General features: G+C 45.7%; 1 protein-coding gene across 1 annotated transcript in view; it reads left to right on the forward strand.

Annotated features, from left to right (window-relative positions):
• Window positions 1-19,872, forward strand: part of LOC135442828 (collagen alpha-1(VII) chain-like) — a 161,086-nt gene that overhangs the window by 107,278 nt on the left and 33,936 nt on the right. Inside the window, exons 59-67 of the mRNA XM_064703098.1 lie at window positions 633-668; window positions 962-1,021; window positions 1,719-1,763; window positions 2,846-2,881; window positions 5,069-5,104; window positions 8,818-8,874; window positions 8,990-9,061; window positions 13,912-13,983; window positions 14,524-14,559. Of these exons, the coding sequence (XP_064559168.1) occupies window positions 633-668; window positions 962-1,021; window positions 1,719-1,763; window positions 2,846-2,881; window positions 5,069-5,104; window positions 8,818-8,874; window positions 8,990-9,061; window positions 13,912-13,983; window positions 14,524-14,559 (450 nt within the window). The remainder of the gene's footprint in view (window positions 1-632; window positions 669-961; window positions 1,022-1,718; window positions 1,764-2,845; window positions 2,882-5,068; window positions 5,105-8,817; window positions 8,875-8,989; window positions 9,062-13,911; window positions 13,984-14,523; window positions 14,560-19,872) is intronic.

Genomic DNA, 19,872 nt, shown 5'->3' on the forward strand with positions numbered 1-19,872 from the left:
ATGGATGGATGGGTGATGGATGATGATGGATGATGGATGGATGGATGATGGATGGATGGATGGATGGATGATGGATGGATGGATGATGGATGGATGGATGATGGGATGGATGGATGGATGGATGGATGATGGATGATGGATGATGGATGATGATGGATGATGGATGGATGGATGATGGATGGATGATGGATGATGGATGATGATGGATGGATGGATGGATGGATGGATGGATGATGGATGGATGGGATGGATGGATGGATGGATGATGGGATGATGGATGGATGAATGATGGATGATGGATGATGTGGATGATGATGATGGATGGATGATGGATGGATGGATGATGGATGATGGATGGATGGAATGGATGGGTGATGGAATGGATGGATGATGGATGGATGGATGGATATGGATGATGATGGATGATGATGGATGGATGGATGATGGATGATGGATTGGATGATGGATGATGGATGGATGGATGATGGATGGATGGATGGATGGATGGATGGATGGATGGATGAGGGATCTGGGCTGGATGGGCTTCAATCCCCTGGGAATGTTGGGTTTGGAGAGCACTGAGCACTTCCAAAGCAAATCCTCCCTTTTATTTTGTTCTCCTTCTCCCGCAGGGAATTCCTGGGACACCTGGACCCAAAGGCAACAAGGTCAGTGCCCCCTTCCCAGGAAAGTCATGAGCAGAAATCCTGGGATGGGAATGGGACAAATCCCTGCCTTCTCCTGGCTCCTCATCCCTGACCCCATCCTGCTTCATCCCATTCCACCCTCGCTCCCTTCCTCCCACGGTTCCTGGAGCAGCCTCCGGAGAGAACAGCAGAAAATCCATGGAATTGTGTCTCCTGAGTCTTCCTGGGACTTCAATCCTGGCCAAACTAACCAGGAATTGTGTGGTGGGATTTCCCTGCTCCCGGTGACACCTCTGGAATTCTCTGTTTTCCAGGGAGAAGCCGGCGTTGGAGCCGCCGGCCCCAGAGGTCCCCATGGATTCCCTGGCCCTCGGGTAAATAAATCAATAAATATTCCATAAATATTCCAGGCTTGGATTCCTGCGGCCTCCAGCCCCCTTTGCTTTGTCCATCACTTGTCCCCAACCCATCCTAGAAATTCCTGAAGGGTTTCAGGCAGCAAAATTCCCTTTTCATTCCTATCCCAGTTCCCTATCCCTGAGGAGTTTTGGTCTTGTTCCAGCAAAGACGAAGTCGGAATTGGAGGCCGTGTTTAAATTTGCTGCTCCTGTGGCTCTCCCACAAAAAAAAAAAAATCGGGATTTTATGGCCCAATCCTTTGGGATGCTTTGGGATGAGGCCCCCGAGGAAAAACCCTCAACAGCTGTGGGTAAACCTCGCTGGAGCTTCATTATCCAAAGGAAATGATGGAATAATGTTTCTGCTCTTCCGACTTCCAGCATAAATCTAAATCCCAGCATCCCAGGTTGTGTTGGCTTTATATGGGAGAGCTAAATTTGGCCTCAGTTGTTTGGAATTTGGGCAATTCCTGAGGTTGAAAGGCAGCTCCTGTAGGGTCGGCTCAAGGAGGTCCATGGGCCCTCCAGTGCAGCTCTTCCATCCCAATCCATAAGAAAAGCCGGATGGAGGGAAAAGGAGGTTGGACGGGAATTCTGCCTGCCCCATTCCCAGCGGGATGGTCGGTGGGTTTGGGGTCCCCCGTGTGCCTCACTCCCCGTTTCCGTCCCCCAGGGTGACGAGGGCATCGTGGGAATGCGGGGTCCCCCCGGAATGATGGTGAGTGCTCCGAGATTCCCGGAAAACCACGGATCCACGGCCATGAGAGAAAAAAATATGGGATTCTTCCAAAGGGAAATTAAAGATTTGGGAACCTGAATTCCAGTGGGAATCCTATGAGTTCCTTACTGTCCTTGTCCATTTGGGTGGCTCATCCCAAGGTTTGGAAGCTCTCCTGGAATATCAATCCCTGCCTGCTGTTGTCTGGAATTTCAGGAATTTCAGGGCTGGAATTTCAGGCTCTTCTTCCTCTGGAGGGGGCTGAGTAGGGGGAGACACAAATGGCAGCTGGAATTTGGATAAACTATTTATTAAACTAATTTATTTAACAAACTAATTTATTAAACAAACTAATTATTAAATAATAATTATTTAATAATTATTAATTATTAGGCTTTTAATTTATTTATTTATTATTTATTAGTTTTTCATGGAATGAAAGGAAGAGGATTTTTTAATAAGGACACAGAGCAATAGGAAATGGGGGAATGGCTTTAAACTGGAATGGGGCAGGGATAAATGGGATATTGGGAAGAAATTCTTCCCTATGAGGCTGGGGAGGTCCTGGCACAGAATTCCCAGAAAAATTGTGGCTGCCCCATCCCTGGGAGTGTCCAAGGCCAGGTTGGACAAGGCTTGGAGCACCCTGGGATAGTGGAAGGTGTCCCTGCAGATGGAAATTCCCACCTTTCTGCATATTCCCGGGAATTCAGCAAACAGGGGTGACCACGATGGCTTTTCCCCTCCCCAAATGTGCTTCCCATCCCGGCTTGGCCTCCACGGGATCCGGAGATCCCACGGGATCAAGGATCCACCTCCACCTTGGAGGAACCTCTTGGAGCAACCCAGCTTTTCCTCGATGCTGAGGGTCCAAAAATCCCAGTGGGATTCTCAAAATGAGGGAATTTGGCTGAATTTGTCCTCCTGCTGTGCTGGTTCTTCCAGCAGATTTTCCATGCTGGAGCCCATCCCTGGAAGCAGCTCTGCCTTTGGATGGAGGCTGCTCTGTCCCAACTTCCCATATTCCCAATTTCCTCCTGGTTTTTGTGGATCCTCACGTTTTTTTTTGTGTTTTTTCCCAGGGTCCAAAAGGCTTCCCAGGCATGAAAGGCCAAAGAGTAAGAACTGATCTTATCTAAAACTCTTATCTGCAATTCTTATCTTATCTACATCTTTTATCTTCTCCACACGGTGTCCTGGTGTTGTGGGGAGCAGCTGCCCTTTGAAACCAATGGGAATCATCCCAAATCTCCTGGGAATGGGCTGGGAGAGCTCCTGGATCAGGCTTTGGGAAAAATTCCAGATCTCCTGAGAATAGAGTGGGAGAGTCCCTGGATCAGCTTTTGGGAATCATCCCAAGATATCCTTGGAAAGGACTGGGAGAGCTCCTGGATGAGGCTTTGGGAATTATCCCAGGATATCCTGGGAACAGATTGGGAAAGCAACTGGATTAGGCTTTGGGAATTATCCCAGATCTCCTGGGAATAGACTGGGAGAGCCCCTGGATCAGCCTTTGGGAATAATCCTTGGATATCTGGAGAAAGAACTGGGAGAGTCCCAGGATATCCTGGGAATGGACTGGGAGAGCTCCTGGATCAGCCTTTGGGAATCATCCCAGGATATCCTTGGAAAGGACTGGGAGAGCTCCTGGATCAGGCTTTGGGAATCATCCCAGATCTCCTGGGAATGGACTGGGAGAGCCCCTGGATCAGCCTTAGGGAATTATCCCAGGATATCCTGGGAATGGACTGGGAGAGCCCCTGGATCAGGCTTTGGGAATCATCCCAGGATATCCTGGAAATAGGCTGGGAGAGCCCCTGGATCAGCCTTTGGGAATCATCCCAGGATATCCTTGGAAAGGACTGGGAGAGCCCCTGGATCAGGCTTTGGGAATTATCCCAGGATATCCTGGGAATAGATTGGGAAAGCAACTGGATTAGGCTTTGGGAATTATCCCAAATCTCCTGGGAATGGACTGGGAGAGTCCCTGGATCAGCCTTTGGGAATAATTCCAGATTTCCTGGGAATGGACTGGGAGAGCCCCTGGATCAGGCTTTGGGAATAATTCCAGATCTCCTGGGAATGGACTGGGAGAGCCCCTGGATCGGCCTTAGGGAATTATCCCAGGATATCCTTGGAAAGGAGTGGGAGAGTTCCTGTATCAGGCTTTGGGAATAATTCCAGATCTCCTGGGAATGGACTGGGAGAACTCCTGGACCTCCTGGGAATAGACTGGGAGTCCCTGGATCAGCCTTTGGGAATTATCCCAGATCTCCTGGGAATGGACTGGGAGAGCCCCCGGATCTTCTGGGAATGGACTGGGAGAGCCCCTGGATCAGGCTTTGGGAATTATCCCAGGATATCCTGGGAATAGATTGGGAAAGCAACTGGATTAGGCTTTGGGAATCATCCCAGATCTCCTGGGAATGGCCTGGGAGAGCCCCTGGATCAGGCTTTGGGAATAATCCTTGGATATCCGGGGAAAGAACTGGGAGAGTCCCAGGATCTCCTGGGAATGGACTGGGAGAGCCCCTGGATCAGGCTTTGGGAATAATCCCAGATCTCCTGGGAATGGCCTGGGAGAGCCCCTGGATCGGCCTTAGGGAATTATCCCAGGATATCCTGGGAATGGACTGGGAGAGCCCCTGGATCAGGCTTTGGGAATCATCCCAGATCTCCTGGGAATGGACTGGGAGAGCCCTTGGATCAGGCTTTGGGAATAATCCTTGGATATCCGGGGAAAGAACTGGGAGAGTCCCAGGATATCCTGGGAATGGACTGGGAGAGTTCCTGGATCAGGCTTTGGGAATCATCCCAGATCTCCTGGGAATGGACTGGGAGAGCTCCTGGATCAGCCTTTGGGAATTATCCCAGGATATCCTGGGAATTCTCTGGGAGAGCCCCTGGATCAGCCTCATGCTCTGCACTCCAGCTCCTATTCCATACAGATTCCATTAAAAGGTTTGAGGGAGAAATTTGGGAAATCCTTCATTTTTAGGATGGAGGTGCTGGATCCCATTGGGATGGGAAATCCAGCAGCAAATCCCACATTGTGCTGAGCATGGAGTCAGGAAAACCCCACCTCAGTCCCCTGGGGATTTATTCATTGCCTAAAATCCATAAATTTGGGGTTTTCCACAACATTTCATGGAGAGCTGAGGGTTTTCCAGAGTGTCCAGAGGATCTGATTTCCAGCTCCAGGAGTTTTCAGTGGCTTGGAGTGGGAATCAACGGCCTGAGCAACACAAAAGGGAATAAAAAAAGGGAATAATTCTCTTATTTTTTATTTCTTTTCCTGTTTTTAGGGTGATCGGGGACTGCTGGGACCAAAGGGAGAACGAGTAAGGACATTCCAGATTTTTTGGGGTTTTCCTTTCTCTGTGTGGCTCCCAGAAAATCCTGGATCCATCCTCTCCTTGCTGTGCCTGTGAAATTGAGAGGAGACAACACCTGGATTCTCCCCCCCCTCCTTTTTGGGGGTCTCCACTACTTTAAATCAAATTTTTTTAATTCCATCCTCACACTGGAAACATCTTTGGGAGCTGAGTTTTATGGGATGGATTTGATGGGATCCTACAAAGCACAAAAAAAAACCAAAAAAACCCAAAAAAACAAAAAAAAAGAGAAAGTAATTTTGGGAACGATTTGCTGGGGCACAAAAATCCTGAATTAAGAGAGGGAGAAAATTCCCCCTGATTTTTGGAATGAGCAGCTGACCCCAGAGCCAACCTTAATTTCCAGCAGCCCGAGCTGGCTCCTGACAGGTAATGGGAAAATAACTCCTCAAGTGCTGCTGGAAAAATGCTCAGAAACCGCTGAACCCGTGCCCAGCGTTTTGTTAAATCCCTTCCTGGCCGGAATGGCTGGTTGGAAAATGAGGTTTTGGGAAAAGCTCGGTGATGATGCCGCCCTCGAGTCACGCAATATTCCGTGATTAAGGCCCATTTGTCTCCGAGGAAGCTCCTCTGGAAAGGAACTCGCCCCGGAGACCAATCAATTCTTAATTTGCTTCGTGAGGAGGCCTCGGAATTCTTCCCAGGCCAGAGGAATGTGTGGGATGAGTTTTCCAAAGGATGCCTCTGTAAAAGATGAGGTGGAATCGGAGATAAAACTGGAGCAGGAGGGGAAAAACTGGCTTGGGTTTGTTCCACCTGATTCCAGCTTTATTTTCCATCTCATTCTCCCTGGATAAGAATAACTCCATGGATGCCAGGGTTGGATTGAGCTGCAGGATTTTCCCTTCTGTTCCCAAAATTTGTTGAGCCCCATCCTGGCTCTGTTGGAGAGTTGGGAAGCAGGAATGTGTATGAAACCAGAATTTGGGAATGGTCCTGTGGTGAGGTCCTGGCTCTGTTGGAGAGCTGGGAAGCAGGAATGTGTATGAAACCAGAATTTGGGAAGCCAGGGTTGGATTGAGCTGCAGGATTTTTAGTCTCCCTTCTGTTCCCAAAATTTGTTGAGCCCCATCCTGGCTCTGTTGGAGAGTTGGGAAGCAGGAATGTGTATGAAACCAGAATTTGGGAATGGTCCTGTGGTGAGGTCCTGGCTCTGTTGGAGAGCTGGAATGCAGGAATGTGTATGAAACCAGAATTTGGGAATGGTCCTGTGGTGAGGTCCTGGCTCTGTTGGAGAGTTGGGAAGCAGGAATGTGTATGAAACCAGAATTTGGGAATGGTCCTGTGGTGAGGTCCTGGCTCTGTTGGAGAGCTGGGAAGCAGGAATGTGTATGAAACCAGAATTTGGGAATGGTCCTGTGGTGAGGTCCTGGCTCTGTTGGAGAGTTGGGAAGCAGGAATGTGTATGAAACCAGAATTTGGAATGGTCCTGTGGTGAGGTCCTGGCTCTGTTAGAGAGTTGGAAGCAGGAATGTGTATGAAGCCAGAATTTGGGAATGGTCCTGTGGTGAGGTCCTGGCTCTGTTGGAGAGCTGGGAAGCAGGAATGTGCATGAAACCAGAATTTGGGAATGGTCCTGTGGTGAGGGTTGGGACAGAGTCCAAAAAGTGTCGGATTTTTGGGAATATTGATGGATGTGGAGTTGGTAAAACCCCAGCAAGGCAGAATCACCCAGATCAGGAATATTTGCACTGAAGGGAGTTGAGTGGAGGGAATTTTTTCCGAAGGGAACGCAGCTTCCCACACAACTATCCCTCCTCCAGAGCAGAGACATTCCTTGGAAAAGCAGCATTCCATGCCCTGAGGAGCGTGGCAGGGGTGTGCCCATGGGGTTCCTGTGTCCCTGTGGCACCCAGGGGTGACACTTTGGGGGTGTCACCCCCCCAAACCTCCCTCTGAGGGGTGATCCTGGTGCCATTCCACCATCCAGGGCACCATGGACAGCTCCATTCCCTGCCTGAGGCTGCTTCCCACGGCTGGGAAGAGCTGGGAATCCTGATCCCAACACCCTGAGTGACAAAGCCACGCGTCACTCGTGGGATCTGTCCCAGCACTGGGATCAGGGAATGATCCCGATGTCCCTTTCCACTGGGATAACACCAGCAGGCTCCAATGATTTTAGGGACAGGAGGGCACTGGGAAACCTCAGGATTTGGGGTTTTCTCAGCATGTTCATGACCTAGCTTTTAATGAAGGGTGATTAACCCTAACAATTAACGTCATTGTTAATCACTGCATTGACAAAGCCACAGGTCACTTGTGGAATCTGTCCCAGCACTGGGATCAGGGAATGATCCCGTTGTCCCCTTCCATCCAGGAGAAATTGTGCTGGGATAACACCAATGGGCTCCAATGTTTTAGGGACAGGAGGGCACTGGGGAACATCAGGATTTGGGATTTTCTCAGCATGTTCATGACCCAGCTTTTAATGAAGGGTGATTAACCCTAACAATTAACACCATCGTTAATCACTGCATTGACAAAGCCACGTGTCACTCATGGAATCTGTCCCAGCACTGGAATCAGGGAACGATCCCGATGTCCCTTTTCACTGGGATAACACCAGTGGGCTCCAACGATTTTAGGGACAGGAGGGCACCGGGAAACCTCAGGATTTGGGGTTTCTGATGCCGTTCATATCAACTTTTAATGAAGGGTGATTAACCCTAACAATTAACATCATGTTAATCACTGCATTGACAAAGCCAGTGTCCCGGTGGATCTGTCCCAGCACTTGATCAGGAGATCCCGATGTCCCTTTTCCATGAGATCAACACCAGCGGGCTCCAAGTTTTCAGGCAGAAGGGCACTTGCAGCGACCTTTCAGGAGAGGTATTTCAGCATGTTCATGACCCAGCTTTTAATGAAGGGTGATTAACCCTAACAATTAACACCATCGTTAATCACTGCATTGACAAAGCCACATGTCACTCGTGGAATCTGTCCCAGCACTGGGATCAGGGAATGATCCTTTGTCCCTTTTCACTGGGATAACACCAGCGGGCTCCAGCATTTTTAGGGACAGGAGGGCACTGGGAAACCTCAGGATTTGGGGTTTTCTGGGCATGTTCATGACCCAGCTTTTAATGAAGGGTGATTAACCCTAACAATTAACGTCATTGTTAATCACCACATTCCTAGTGGGATTCTCTGAGTGACAAAGCCACGTGTCACTCATGGAATCTGTCCCAGCACTGGGATCAGGGAATGATCCCGTTGTCCCTTTCCACTGGGATAACACCAATGGGCTCCAATGTTTTAGGGACAGGAGGGCACTGGGAAACCTCAGGATTTGGGGTTTTCTGGGCACGTTCATGATCAGGCTTTTAATGAAGGGTGATTAACCCTAACAATTAACATCATCGTTAATCACGGCATTGACAAAGCCACAGGTCACTCATGGAATCTGTCCCAGCACTGGGATCAGGGAATGATCCCGATGTCCCTTTCCATCTGGGATAACACCAGCGGGCTCCAATGTTTTAGGGACAGGAGGGCACTGGGAAACCTCAGGATTTGGGGTTTTCTGGGCACGTTCATGATCAGGCTTTTAATGAAGGGTGATTAACCATAACAATTAACATCATTTTTAATCACTGCATTCCCAAGGGATCCATGAGCTCCCGGTGGATCCCTTTCCCTGTCTCTCCTTTCTCCAGGGCGAATCCATGACAATTTATGGACCCCAGGGCTACAAAGGCACCAAAGGAGATCCCGTAAGTTTGGCTTTCCAAGCTGTCCCTTCCCAGGGAAGCAGCACTTGGATCCAGCTGGATCCTTCCAGGAGAGGTGGAATGATTCAAATCCACCAATTCCTGGTTTTCCTTTCAGGGTGAGCAGGGACTGCCAGGTTTTGACGGAGACAAAGGCGAGAAGGGAGAGGACGGACCCGTAGGAGAAAAGGTGGGAACTTCCCAAAGTTCTTATGAGGAAGGGAGTGGGGGTGGTGGAAGGAATTCCCAGAAAAATTATGGATACCCCTGGATCTCTGGAACAGAATTCCCAGAAGAATTGTGGCTACCCCATCCTTGGAAGTGTCCTAGGCCAGGCTGGATGAGACTTGGAGCAGCCTGGGATCATGGAGGGTGTCCCGTGGAGGGCTGGGATTGGAACTGGGTGATCTTTAAAGTCCCTTCCATCCCAAACCATCCTGGAATTCTCAGGCCTCTGCTGGAAAACACGGCCACACCCAGCTCTGGCACCAACAGGGAGAGGAGGGGGCTGGGAAGGGGCTTGGGGACCCCAGACAGATCCCATTCCTCAGGTGTCCCGCTGGGAAAAGCCACCATCCCATTCCCACACCCCTGTTACTGTAGGACACGAAAGGACACAAGCACACACCGCTGCTCGCAAGGTGAAGGAAAAAAGGGAAATTTAATTTCCAACATTTATAGTTTTCCAAAAGTGACAGAGGATTGGAGGGTGACAGTGACACTGGACAAACCAACAGCCCATCAGATTTCTCCTCCTCCATAAAAGAATGCAAAACAATGAGTTATTTACAGAAAGCGTGTGAGAGAGTTTGCTACAAGAATGTCAACATCAGAAAGCTTCCCAGACAGATCCCATTCCTCAGGTGTCCCACTGGGAAAAGCCACCATTCCATTCCCACACCCCTGTCACTACAGGACACGAAAGGACACAAGCACACACCGCTGCTCGCAAGGTGAAGGAAAAAAGGGAAATTTAATTTCTGACTCCAATATTTATAGTTTTCCAAAAGTGACAGTGGGCTGGAGGGTGACAGTGCCACCTCCCCAATGACACTGGGCAAGCCAACAGCCCATCAGATTTCTCCTCCTCCATAAAAGAATGTAAAACAATGAGTTATTTACAGAAAGCGTGTGAGAGAGTTTGCTACAAGAATGTCAACATCAGAAAGCTTCAGAAAATCCTATCAGGTGTCCGCTGGAAAGCCACCATCCTTCCCACACCCTGTCACACGCACGAAGGCACAAGCAACACGCTGCTCTAAGGTGAAGGAAAAGGGAATTTATTTCGTACTCCACATTTTAGAGTTCCGAAAGGCAGGGTTTTGGGGACAGTGCCACTTCCAAGGACTGGCAAACTCAGCCATCAGATTTCTCTCTATAAAGTAATGCAAACAGTGAGTTATTTACAGAAAGTGTGTGAGAGAGTTTGCTACAAGAATGTCAACATCAGAAATCTTCCCAGACAGATCCCATTCCTCAGGTGTCCCGCTGGGAAAAGCCACCATTCCATTCCCACACCCCTGTCACTGTAGGACACGAAAGGACACAAGCACACACCGCTGCTCGCAAGGTGAAGGAAAAAAGGGAAATTTAATTTCCAACATTTATAGTTTTCCAAAAGTGACAGTGGGCTGGAGGGTGACAGTGCCACCTCTCCAATGGCACTGGGCAAACCAAGAGCCCATCAGATTTCTCCTCCTCCATAAAAGAGTGCAAAACAATGAGTTATTTACAGAAAGTGAGAGTTCCTTACAAGAATGTCAACATCAGAAAGCTTAGAAAAACTTTAAAAATCAGGGCGACTTTCCCCCTCTCCCTCCAGGAGCTGTCCCTGCTCCTGGAGCCTCTGGAATGCTCTTGGTAAGGCTTGGATGGCTCCGGTGTCCCTGTTTGTCCGGTTTATCTCGGCTGTTTGAGGGGCCTGGAAAGGCCCGGGGTGGCCTTGGGGCAGCCCGCGTATCGAAGGACGAGAAGAGGCTTCAGTTCTTCTTTCGGTTTTTATGTTTATTAATTGTTTATCTAAAAGATTTTCTTTCAGCCGAACAGAGCTCTGCTCAGCAGCCAGCCATGGGCACACTGTCCTGCCCTCCGGGGCAGTCACCTATCTTTATACCCATGGTTACGTGTACAATATTTATCATTTTTCCCCAATACCATTTATTCTTATTACTCGGTGCACTCTCAGTAATAACCAATCCAAAGGTGCCACCATCACCACAGAAGATGGAGGAGAAGAAGAAGAAGAAGAAGGACAGGACACGCCCCAATTCCTCCATCTTACTTCTCTAAACCCCCCTGTACAGAAATCCTAAACCCTGTGTTTCACTCTCTAATTAACCAATCCCTTCACCATTCACCCCGGTGAAACCCTCCTGTCCTCATACAGGTGTCGTCTCCTGTGTAGGATCAAAGTGCAGCCACCAGACACTTCTGGAACATTCCAGGACTCCCGAGCCCCCCAAGGGTGGTCTCGGTGGCACCTCAGGACTCAGATCCTGAGATCCCACACCTGTTGTGTCCCCTGGGTGGTGGCACAGCTCCTCCTCTCCTCCTCTCCTGAGCTCATCCCAGGTCCCAACCCAGCCCCGTTTTCCTGGGAAGGAATCACGGAATTCTCCCACTCCCAGCTGAGTCACAGCTGCCGTCTCCGTGTCCTGCTCATCCCAATTTCCATCTCACGGAAATGGCTTTGGCTCCTCTGGCCTGACCCAGGGCTGGATAAATTGAAGTTCCCGCAGCAGCAGTGACACATCCAGCTCCTGTTGTTGTTTCCCACGGGAAGCTGCATCCCGGTGGGAATTGCCTGATCCAAGGTGGGCACATCCCTTGGGAAGAGGCAGATCCTGCTCGTTTCTAATCCCACTGCTCAGGTCCCCAAAGTGAAGGAAACTCTTGGAGAGTCTCCCATGTTTTTTTAAAGTTGGATAAAATTCCACGCAATTCATTTGCCAGGTTGGACTCTGATGAAAAATCCTCCGTAAAAATTAATCCGTGAAAAATAACCCATTAAAATATTCCAGAAAAAATAACCTATGAAAAATAACCCATTAAAATGCTCCAGAAAAAATAATCCATGAAAAAATGACCCACTAAAATACTCCAGAAAAAAATAATCCATGAAAAAATAACCCATTAAAATGCTCCAGAAAAAATAATCCATGAAAAAATAACCCATTAAAATGCTCCAGAAAAAATAATCCATGAAAAATCCTCCATAAAAATTAATCCATGAAAAAATAACCCATTAAAATAATCCATGAAAAATAATCCAGGAAAAAATAACCCATTAAAATGCTCCAGAAAAAATAATCCATGAAAAATAATCCATGAAAAATAATCCATGAAAAATAACCCATTAAAATACCCATTAAAAAACCCAAACAAAATACGGTTGGACTCTGATGAAAAATCCTCCATAAAAATTAATCCATGAAAAATAACCCATTAAAATATTCCAGAAAAAAATAACCTATGAAAAAATAACCCATTAAAATACTCCAGAAAAAATAATCCATGAAAAAATAACCCATTAAAATAATCCAGAAAAAATAATCCATGAAAAATAATCCATGAAAAATAACCCATTAAAATACCCATTAAAAAACCCAAACAAAATACAGTTGGACTCTGATGAAAAATCCTCCATAAAAATTAATCCATGAAAAAATAACCCATTAAAATACTCCAGAAAAAATAATCCATGAAAAATAATCTATGAAAAATAATCCATGAAAAATAATCCATGAAAAATAACCCATTAAAATACTCCAGAAAAAATAATCCATGAAAAAATAACCCATTAAAATGCTCCAGAAAAAAATAATCCATTAAAAAATAACCCATTAAAATTCTCCAGAAAAAATAATCCATGAAAAATAATCCAGGAAAAAATAACCCATTAAAATACTCCAGAAAAAATAATCCATGAAAAAATAACCCATTAAAATAATCCATGAAAAATAATCCATGAAAAATAATCCATGAAAAATAACCCATTTAAATACCCATTAAAAAACCCAAACAAAATACGGTTGGACTCTGATGAAAAATCCTCCATAAAAATTAATCCATGAAAAATAACCCATTAAAATATTCCAGAAAAAATAACCTATGAAAAATAACCCATTAAAATGCTCCAGAAAAAATAATCCAGAAAAAATAACCTATGAAAAATAACTCATTAAAATGCTCCAGAAAAAATAATCCATGGAAAAATAACCCATTAAAATACTCCAGAAAAAATAATCCATTTAAAAAAACCCATTAAAATGCTCCAGAAAAAATAATCCATGAAAAATAATCCATGAAAAATAATCCATGAAAAATAACCCATTAAAATGCTCCAGAAAAAATAATCCATGAAAAAATAACCCATTAAAATACCCATTAAAAAACCCAAACAAAATACGGTTGGACTCTGATGAAAAATCCTCCATAAAAATTAATCCATGAAAAATAACCCATTAAAATATTCCAGAAAAAATAACCTATGAAAAATAACCCATTAAAATGCTCCAGAAAAAAATAATCCATGAAAAATAATCCATGAAAAATAACCCATTAAAATACTCCAGAAAAAATAATCCATGAAAAATAATCCATGAAAAATAACCCATTAAAATGCTCCAGAAAAAATAACCTATGAAAAATAACCCATTAAAATGCTCCAGAAAAAATAATCCATGAAAAATAATCCACGAAAAATAATCCATGAAAAATAACCCCCTTCCTGCCTTTTTTCCTTCAATCCCCACCACTGGAATCTTTTCCAGAACCATTCCCAGGATTTCCTGCCAACTCCTGACACTGGTGGCTTTTTCCCAACCCCTGGGATGGAATTTTGGGATGGACATTTCCAATTTTGGGATGCTTTTGGTCATCTTGGTTATCTCCATGGGTTTTTCCATGGATAAATTGCAGAGAGCAGGTGCTCACAATGTGTTTTATTTTAAAATTTATTTTCAAATTTACTTAAATTTTAAATTTAATTTTTATTTAAATTTTAAATTTAATTTAATTTTTATTTAAAATTTATTTTAGGGAATCAAAGGAGAAGCTGGATCCAAGGGAATGATGGGACTTTTCGGGAGCAGAGGACCCGTGGGACAGAAGGTGAGTTCCAAACTTGAGGCATCTCCTGCCAGGATGGAGGTGGAAAATCCCATCCCGCTTTTCCCATGGGATGTAATCCCTCATTCCCTCCCCAAAATTGCTGAAATTATGGAGGCTCTGGAAAAGCAGCTGCACTTTTCCAGGAAAATCTGAAAATTTTAATGGAGCAGAGCACTCTGGGATCTTTCCCAGGCTGGAATGGTCAGTAAGGAGTTGCTGGAATGTCAGACACCAAAAACGCCCAAAAAACCCAAAATTCGGGAAAATCCAGCACAGAAAATCCAGCAGAAAATTCAAATTTTTCACCCAAAAATTCCAATTTTTTTCCCCGAAAATTCAATTTTTTTTTCCTGGGTATTCCAGGATTCCAGGATGGAGGTCAGAGATGTTCTCCAAGCCGGTGAAATCAATTGTTTTCCAGGTGGGATATTTGGGATATCCCACTGCCCTTGTCCCTTTTCCGGAATTCCTACAGCATTCCCTGTTTCCAGAGGGCTCTCAGCTCTATCCCAGGGTAACTCATCCCCGCTTTCCTTGCAGGGGGAGCCAGGAGAACCGAGCTCGCCGGGATCTTCCGTGAGTCGGAAAACTTTTCCCTGCCTTTCCAAACCCAGGGCCAGGAATTTGGGAAAGGGTGGGAAGAGGCCGTGGGAACTCAGAGCTGCTCCCCAAAGTCCGTGTTTCCCGGAGGTTTTTTTTAAAGTTGGATAAAATTCCTCGCATTTCGTTTGCCAGGCTGGACTCTGATGAAAAATCCTCCATAAAAATTAATCCGTGGAAAATAACCCATTAAAATATTCCAAAAAAAAATAACCCGTGAAAAAAGCCCCATTAAAATGCTCCAGAAAAAAATAATCCATGAAAAATAACCCATTAAAATGCTCCAGAAAAATAATCCATGAAAAATAATCTATGAAAAATAATCCATGAAAAATAACCCATTAAAATGCTCCAGAAAAATAATCCATGAAAAATAATCTATGAAAAATAATCCATGAAAAATAACCCATTAAAATGCTCCAGAAAAATAATCCATGAAAAATAATCTATGAAAAATAATCCATGAAAAATAACCCATTAAAATGCTCCAGAAAAAAATAATCCATGAAAAATAACCCAATTAAATGCTCCAGAAAAAAATAATCCATGAAAAAATAACCCGTTAAAATATTCCAGAAAAAAATAATCCATGAAAAATAATCCATGAAAAATAACCCATTAAAATACCCATTGTTGGAAAACCAGCCTGGATATCAGGGATCACAGCCGGAGGTTTGTGGAGGAAATTCCTCTCTGTGAGGTTCGGGATGTCCTGGCGCAGAATTCCCAGAAAAATTATGGATGCCCCAACCCTGGAAGTGTCAGGTTGGACAGGGTTTGGAGCAACCTGGGATAGTGGGAGGTGTCCCTGCCCTTGGGATGGGCTTTGAGGTCCCTTCCCACCCAAAACATTCCACAATTCCATGATTTTGCATGAAGGAACGCAAGAAAAATACGTTTATTTAATGTTTTTAATGCCTTTGGTGTATTCACCCCAAATGGAAAAGTCTCCAAGCTCCAAGGACTCTCAGGATCATGGAATCATGGAATGTTTGGGGTTGGAAAGGACCCACCAGGATCATCAGCTCTTAAATTAAGGGCCCAAACCCCAAATTTCCAAGGCTGTCCAAAGAAATAAATCCCCACTGATTCCTGGTCACAGCCACGGAATTATTGACAGGCCTGGAATCCCGAGTGGGAATTGCTCCCTGAGGAAAAGGGCCCTCATCCAATTAGTAATTTTATTAATTATTATTGTTTTTAATAATTATTAACAACCTTCTTGAGGATATTTATGAGGATATTTAGGATATTTATTAAATATTGAGGATATTTATGGAATTGGTTTTGGCTCCATGGGGTGAATCCATCCAGGAATGGAGCAAAGGTTGCTGAGTGCAAAGGGATCCTGGTTTTCCCTGGAATTTTGGGGATAATCATTCCCACAGAGCGGTGTCCTGCCATCCACCATCTGAGCAAAGCCAAGGAATTTTCCTTTTGGAAATATCCTGGGATTCCAAGCTGGGGTTTGATCCCACACCACATTCCCAAAATTGCCAAAGCCAGATCCGAGCTGGGACGCTGCTGGAGGATCCATGATAAATTCTGGAATTCATCCCGCCTCTGCCAGATTCACTTCCCACTGGATTTTTGGAAGGTTTAGGGAATTCCCACCCATCATTCCCATCCATTCAGGGACCTGAGGGAGGATCCTGACGGGAATTCAGCTCCCACTTTGATTATTCCTTCCCTGAGTTATTCCCGAGCTGTCCCCTCATTCCCAAATCCCCTTTTCCCGAGGACAGAACTCCCATCCTGCCTGGATCCAGCCCCAAATCTTCCAGGCAGAGCCTCGTGCTCCTCATTTTCCTTCATTTCCCTCTAATCCCGTCTTTTATTCCCACAAATTGCCCACAATTGCTGCTCCTGCTGAACTCCCTGGCAGCGATTCCGGCGCCCTCATCCATTTACTCTCCCGATTTTTCTGATCCCTGGAAGTTCCCAGCAGAGCTGACAGCATCCGTGTCTTCTCCCTGCAATTATTCCTCGGAAAATTTCAATGGATCCTCTTGACTTCCCACACGGGTTCGGTTTTGATATTCCGGGCGCCTCCTCCTCCTCCTTCCCCCTCTTTTCTAAAAGCTCTGCTCCCTTTTTATTTTGCTGTTCCTGCCTCGCTTCCCTCTTTTATGTTCCAATTGCTGCCTTTTATTCCCATTAACTCGTCATTTGGATCATGGGCTCGGGCTTCCAGCTCCTCTTCTTTATTCCCTGTGATTGTGCATTAAAATAACCACGGGTTAACCCGTTATTCTCCACAAAACTCTGGTTTTTAAGGCGCTTTTCCCTCATTTCTTGCTCCGTTTTGTTTCCAGGGATTCTGAATCCCTGGAAAAGTTCCAGCAGGATTGGGAATGGTTTCTAAGCAGGAATCTGAGTTTGTGGCAGATATTAAGTGTCCCAGGAAATTGGGATCACACAGAATCCTAAAATGCTGAGGATGGGATCATTCCAGATCCTCTCATTCCAAACCCCGTGCCAAGGGGAATTTTCCACCAAACCGGGCAATTCCCACCCCAAACACCAAATTTTTGAGGCAAAAGTTGCTCAAAACTGCACCAAATAAACCCAACCAAAACCCAGGGCTAAAAACCACGGCTGGAGCTCCAGGGTGGAAATTCCATTTCCATCATCCCATCAAATATTGAGGAGCGGGAGCCCAGGAGGTGGAAAAGCTTTAACTCCTATTTGGATCATGGGCTCGGGCTTCCAGCTCCTCTTCTTTATTCCCTGTGATTGTGCATTAAAATAACCACGGCTTAACCCGTTATTCTCCCAAAAACTCTGGTTTTTAAGGCACTTTTCCCTCGTTTCTTGGTTTTCCAGGGATTCTGAATCCCTGGAAAAGTCCAGCAGGAGTGGGAATGGTTTCTAAGCAGGAATTTGAGTTTGTGGCAGATATTAAGTGTCCCAGGAAAACTGGGATCACACAGAATCCTAAAATGCTGAAGGTTGGATTATTCCAGATCCTCTCATTCCAAACCCTGTGCCAAGGGGAATTTTCCACCAAACCGGGCAATCCCACCCCAAACACCAAATTTTTTGAGGTGAAAAGTTGCTCAAAACTGCACCAAATAAACCCAACCAAATCCCAGGGCTAAAAACCAGGGCTGGAGCTCCAGGGTGGAAATTCCATTTCCATCATCCCATCAGATCCTGAGGAGGTGGGAAAGCTTTAACTCCACATTTGGATCATGGACTCGGGCTTCCAGCTCCTCTTCTTTATTCCCTGTGATTGTGCATTAAAATAACCGGCTTAACCCGTTGTTCTCCCAAAACTCTGATTTTTAAGGCGCTTTTCCCTCGTTTCTTGGTTTTCCAGGGATTCTGAATCCCTGGAAAAGTCCAGCAGGAGTGGGAATGGTTTCTAAGCAGGAATTTGAGTTTGTGGCGGATATTAAGTGTCCCAGGAAAACTGGGATTACACAGAATCCTAAAATGCTGAGGGTGGGATCATTCCAGATCCTCTCATTCCAAACCCCGTGCCAAGGGGAATTTTCCACCAAACCGGGCAATTCCCACCCCAAACACCAAATTTTTGGAGGTGAAAAGTTGCTCAAAACTGCACCAAATAAACCCAACCAAAACCCAGGGCTAAAAACCAGGGCTGGAGCTCCAGGGTGGAAATTCCATTTCCATCATCCCATCAAATATTGAGGAGCGGGAGCCCAGGAGGTGGAAAAGCTTTAACTCCACATTTGGATCATGGGCTCGGGCTTCCAGCTCCTCTTCTTTATTCCCTGTGATTGTGCATTAAAATAACCATGGGTTAACCCGTTATTCTCCACAAAACTCTGGTTTTTAAGGCACTTTTCCCTCGTTTCTTGCTCCCTGTTTTGGTTTTCCAGGGATTCTGAATCTCTGGAAAAGTCCAGCAGGAATAGGAATGGTTTCTAAGCAGGAATTTGAGTTTGTGGCGGATATTAAGTGTCCCAGGAAAACTGGGATCACACAGAATCCTAAAATGCTGAGGGTGGGATCATTCCCTTCCAGATCCTCTCATTCCAAACCCCGTGCCAAGGGGAATTTTCCACCAAACCGGGCAATTCCCACCCCAAACACCAAATTTTTGAGGCAAAAATTGTTCTAAACTGCACCAAATAAACCAAACCAAAACCCAGCAAGAAAGGGCTAAAACCAGGGCTGGAGCTCCAGGGTGGAAATTCCATTTCCATCATCCCATCAAATATTGAGGAGCGGGAGCCCAGGAGGTGGAAAAGCTTTAACTCCTCATTTGGATCATGGGCTCGGGCTTCCAGCTCCTCTTCTTCATTCCCTGTGATTGTGCATTAAAATAACCACGGCTTAACCCGTTATTCTCCCAAAAACTCTGATTTTTAAGGTGTTTTCCCTCGTTTCTTGCTCCCTGTTTTGGTTTTCCAGGGATTCTGAATCCCTGGAAAAGTCCAGCAGGAGTGGGAATGGTTTCTAAGCAGGAATTTGAGTTTGTGGCAGATATTAAGTGTCCCAGGAAAATTGGGATCACACAGAATCCTAAAATGCTGAGGGTGGGATCATTCCCTTCCAGATCCTCTCATTCCAAACCCCGTGCCAAGGGGAATTTTCCACCAAACCGGGCAATTCCCACCCCAAACACCAAATTTTTGAGGCAAAAGTTGCTCAAAACTGCACCAAATAAACCCAACCAAAACCCAGGGCTAAAAACCAGGGCTGGAGCTCCAGGGTGGAAATTCCATTTCCATCATCCCATCAAATATTGAGGAGCGGGAGCCCAGGAGGTGGAAAAGCTTTAACTCCACATTTGGATCATGGGCTCGGGCTTCCAGCTCCTCTTCTTTATTCCCTGTGATTGTGCATTAAAATAACCACGGGTTAACCCGTTATTCTCCCAAAAACTCTGGTTTTTAAGGCGCTTTTCCCTCATTTCTTGGTTTTCCAGGGATTCTGAATCCCTGGAAAAGTCCAGCAGGAGTGGGAATGGTTTCTAAGCAGGAATTTGAGTTTGTGGCGGATATTAAGCGTCCCAGGAAAATTGGGATCACACAGAATCCTAAAATGCTGAGGGTGGGATCATTCCCTTCCAGATCCTCTCATTCCAAACCCCGTGCCAAGGGGAATTTTCCACCAAACCGGGCAATTCCCACCCCAAACACCAAATTTTTGGAGGGGGGAAATGAGCTCAAAACTGCACCAAATAAACCCAGGGCTAAAAACCAGGGCTGGAGCTCCAGGGTGGAAATTCCATTTCCATCATCCCATCAGATCCTGAGGAGCGGGAGCCCAGGAGGTGGAAAAGCTTTAACTCCACATTTGGATCATGGGCTCGGG

This window comes from Zonotrichia leucophrys, chromosome 1A (genome assembly GCF_028769735.1).
Source record: "Zonotrichia leucophrys gambelii isolate GWCS_2022_RI chromosome 1A, RI_Zleu_2.0, whole genome shotgun sequence".
Taxonomy (NCBI): Eukaryota; Metazoa; Chordata; class Aves; order Passeriformes; family Passerellidae; genus Zonotrichia; species Zonotrichia leucophrys.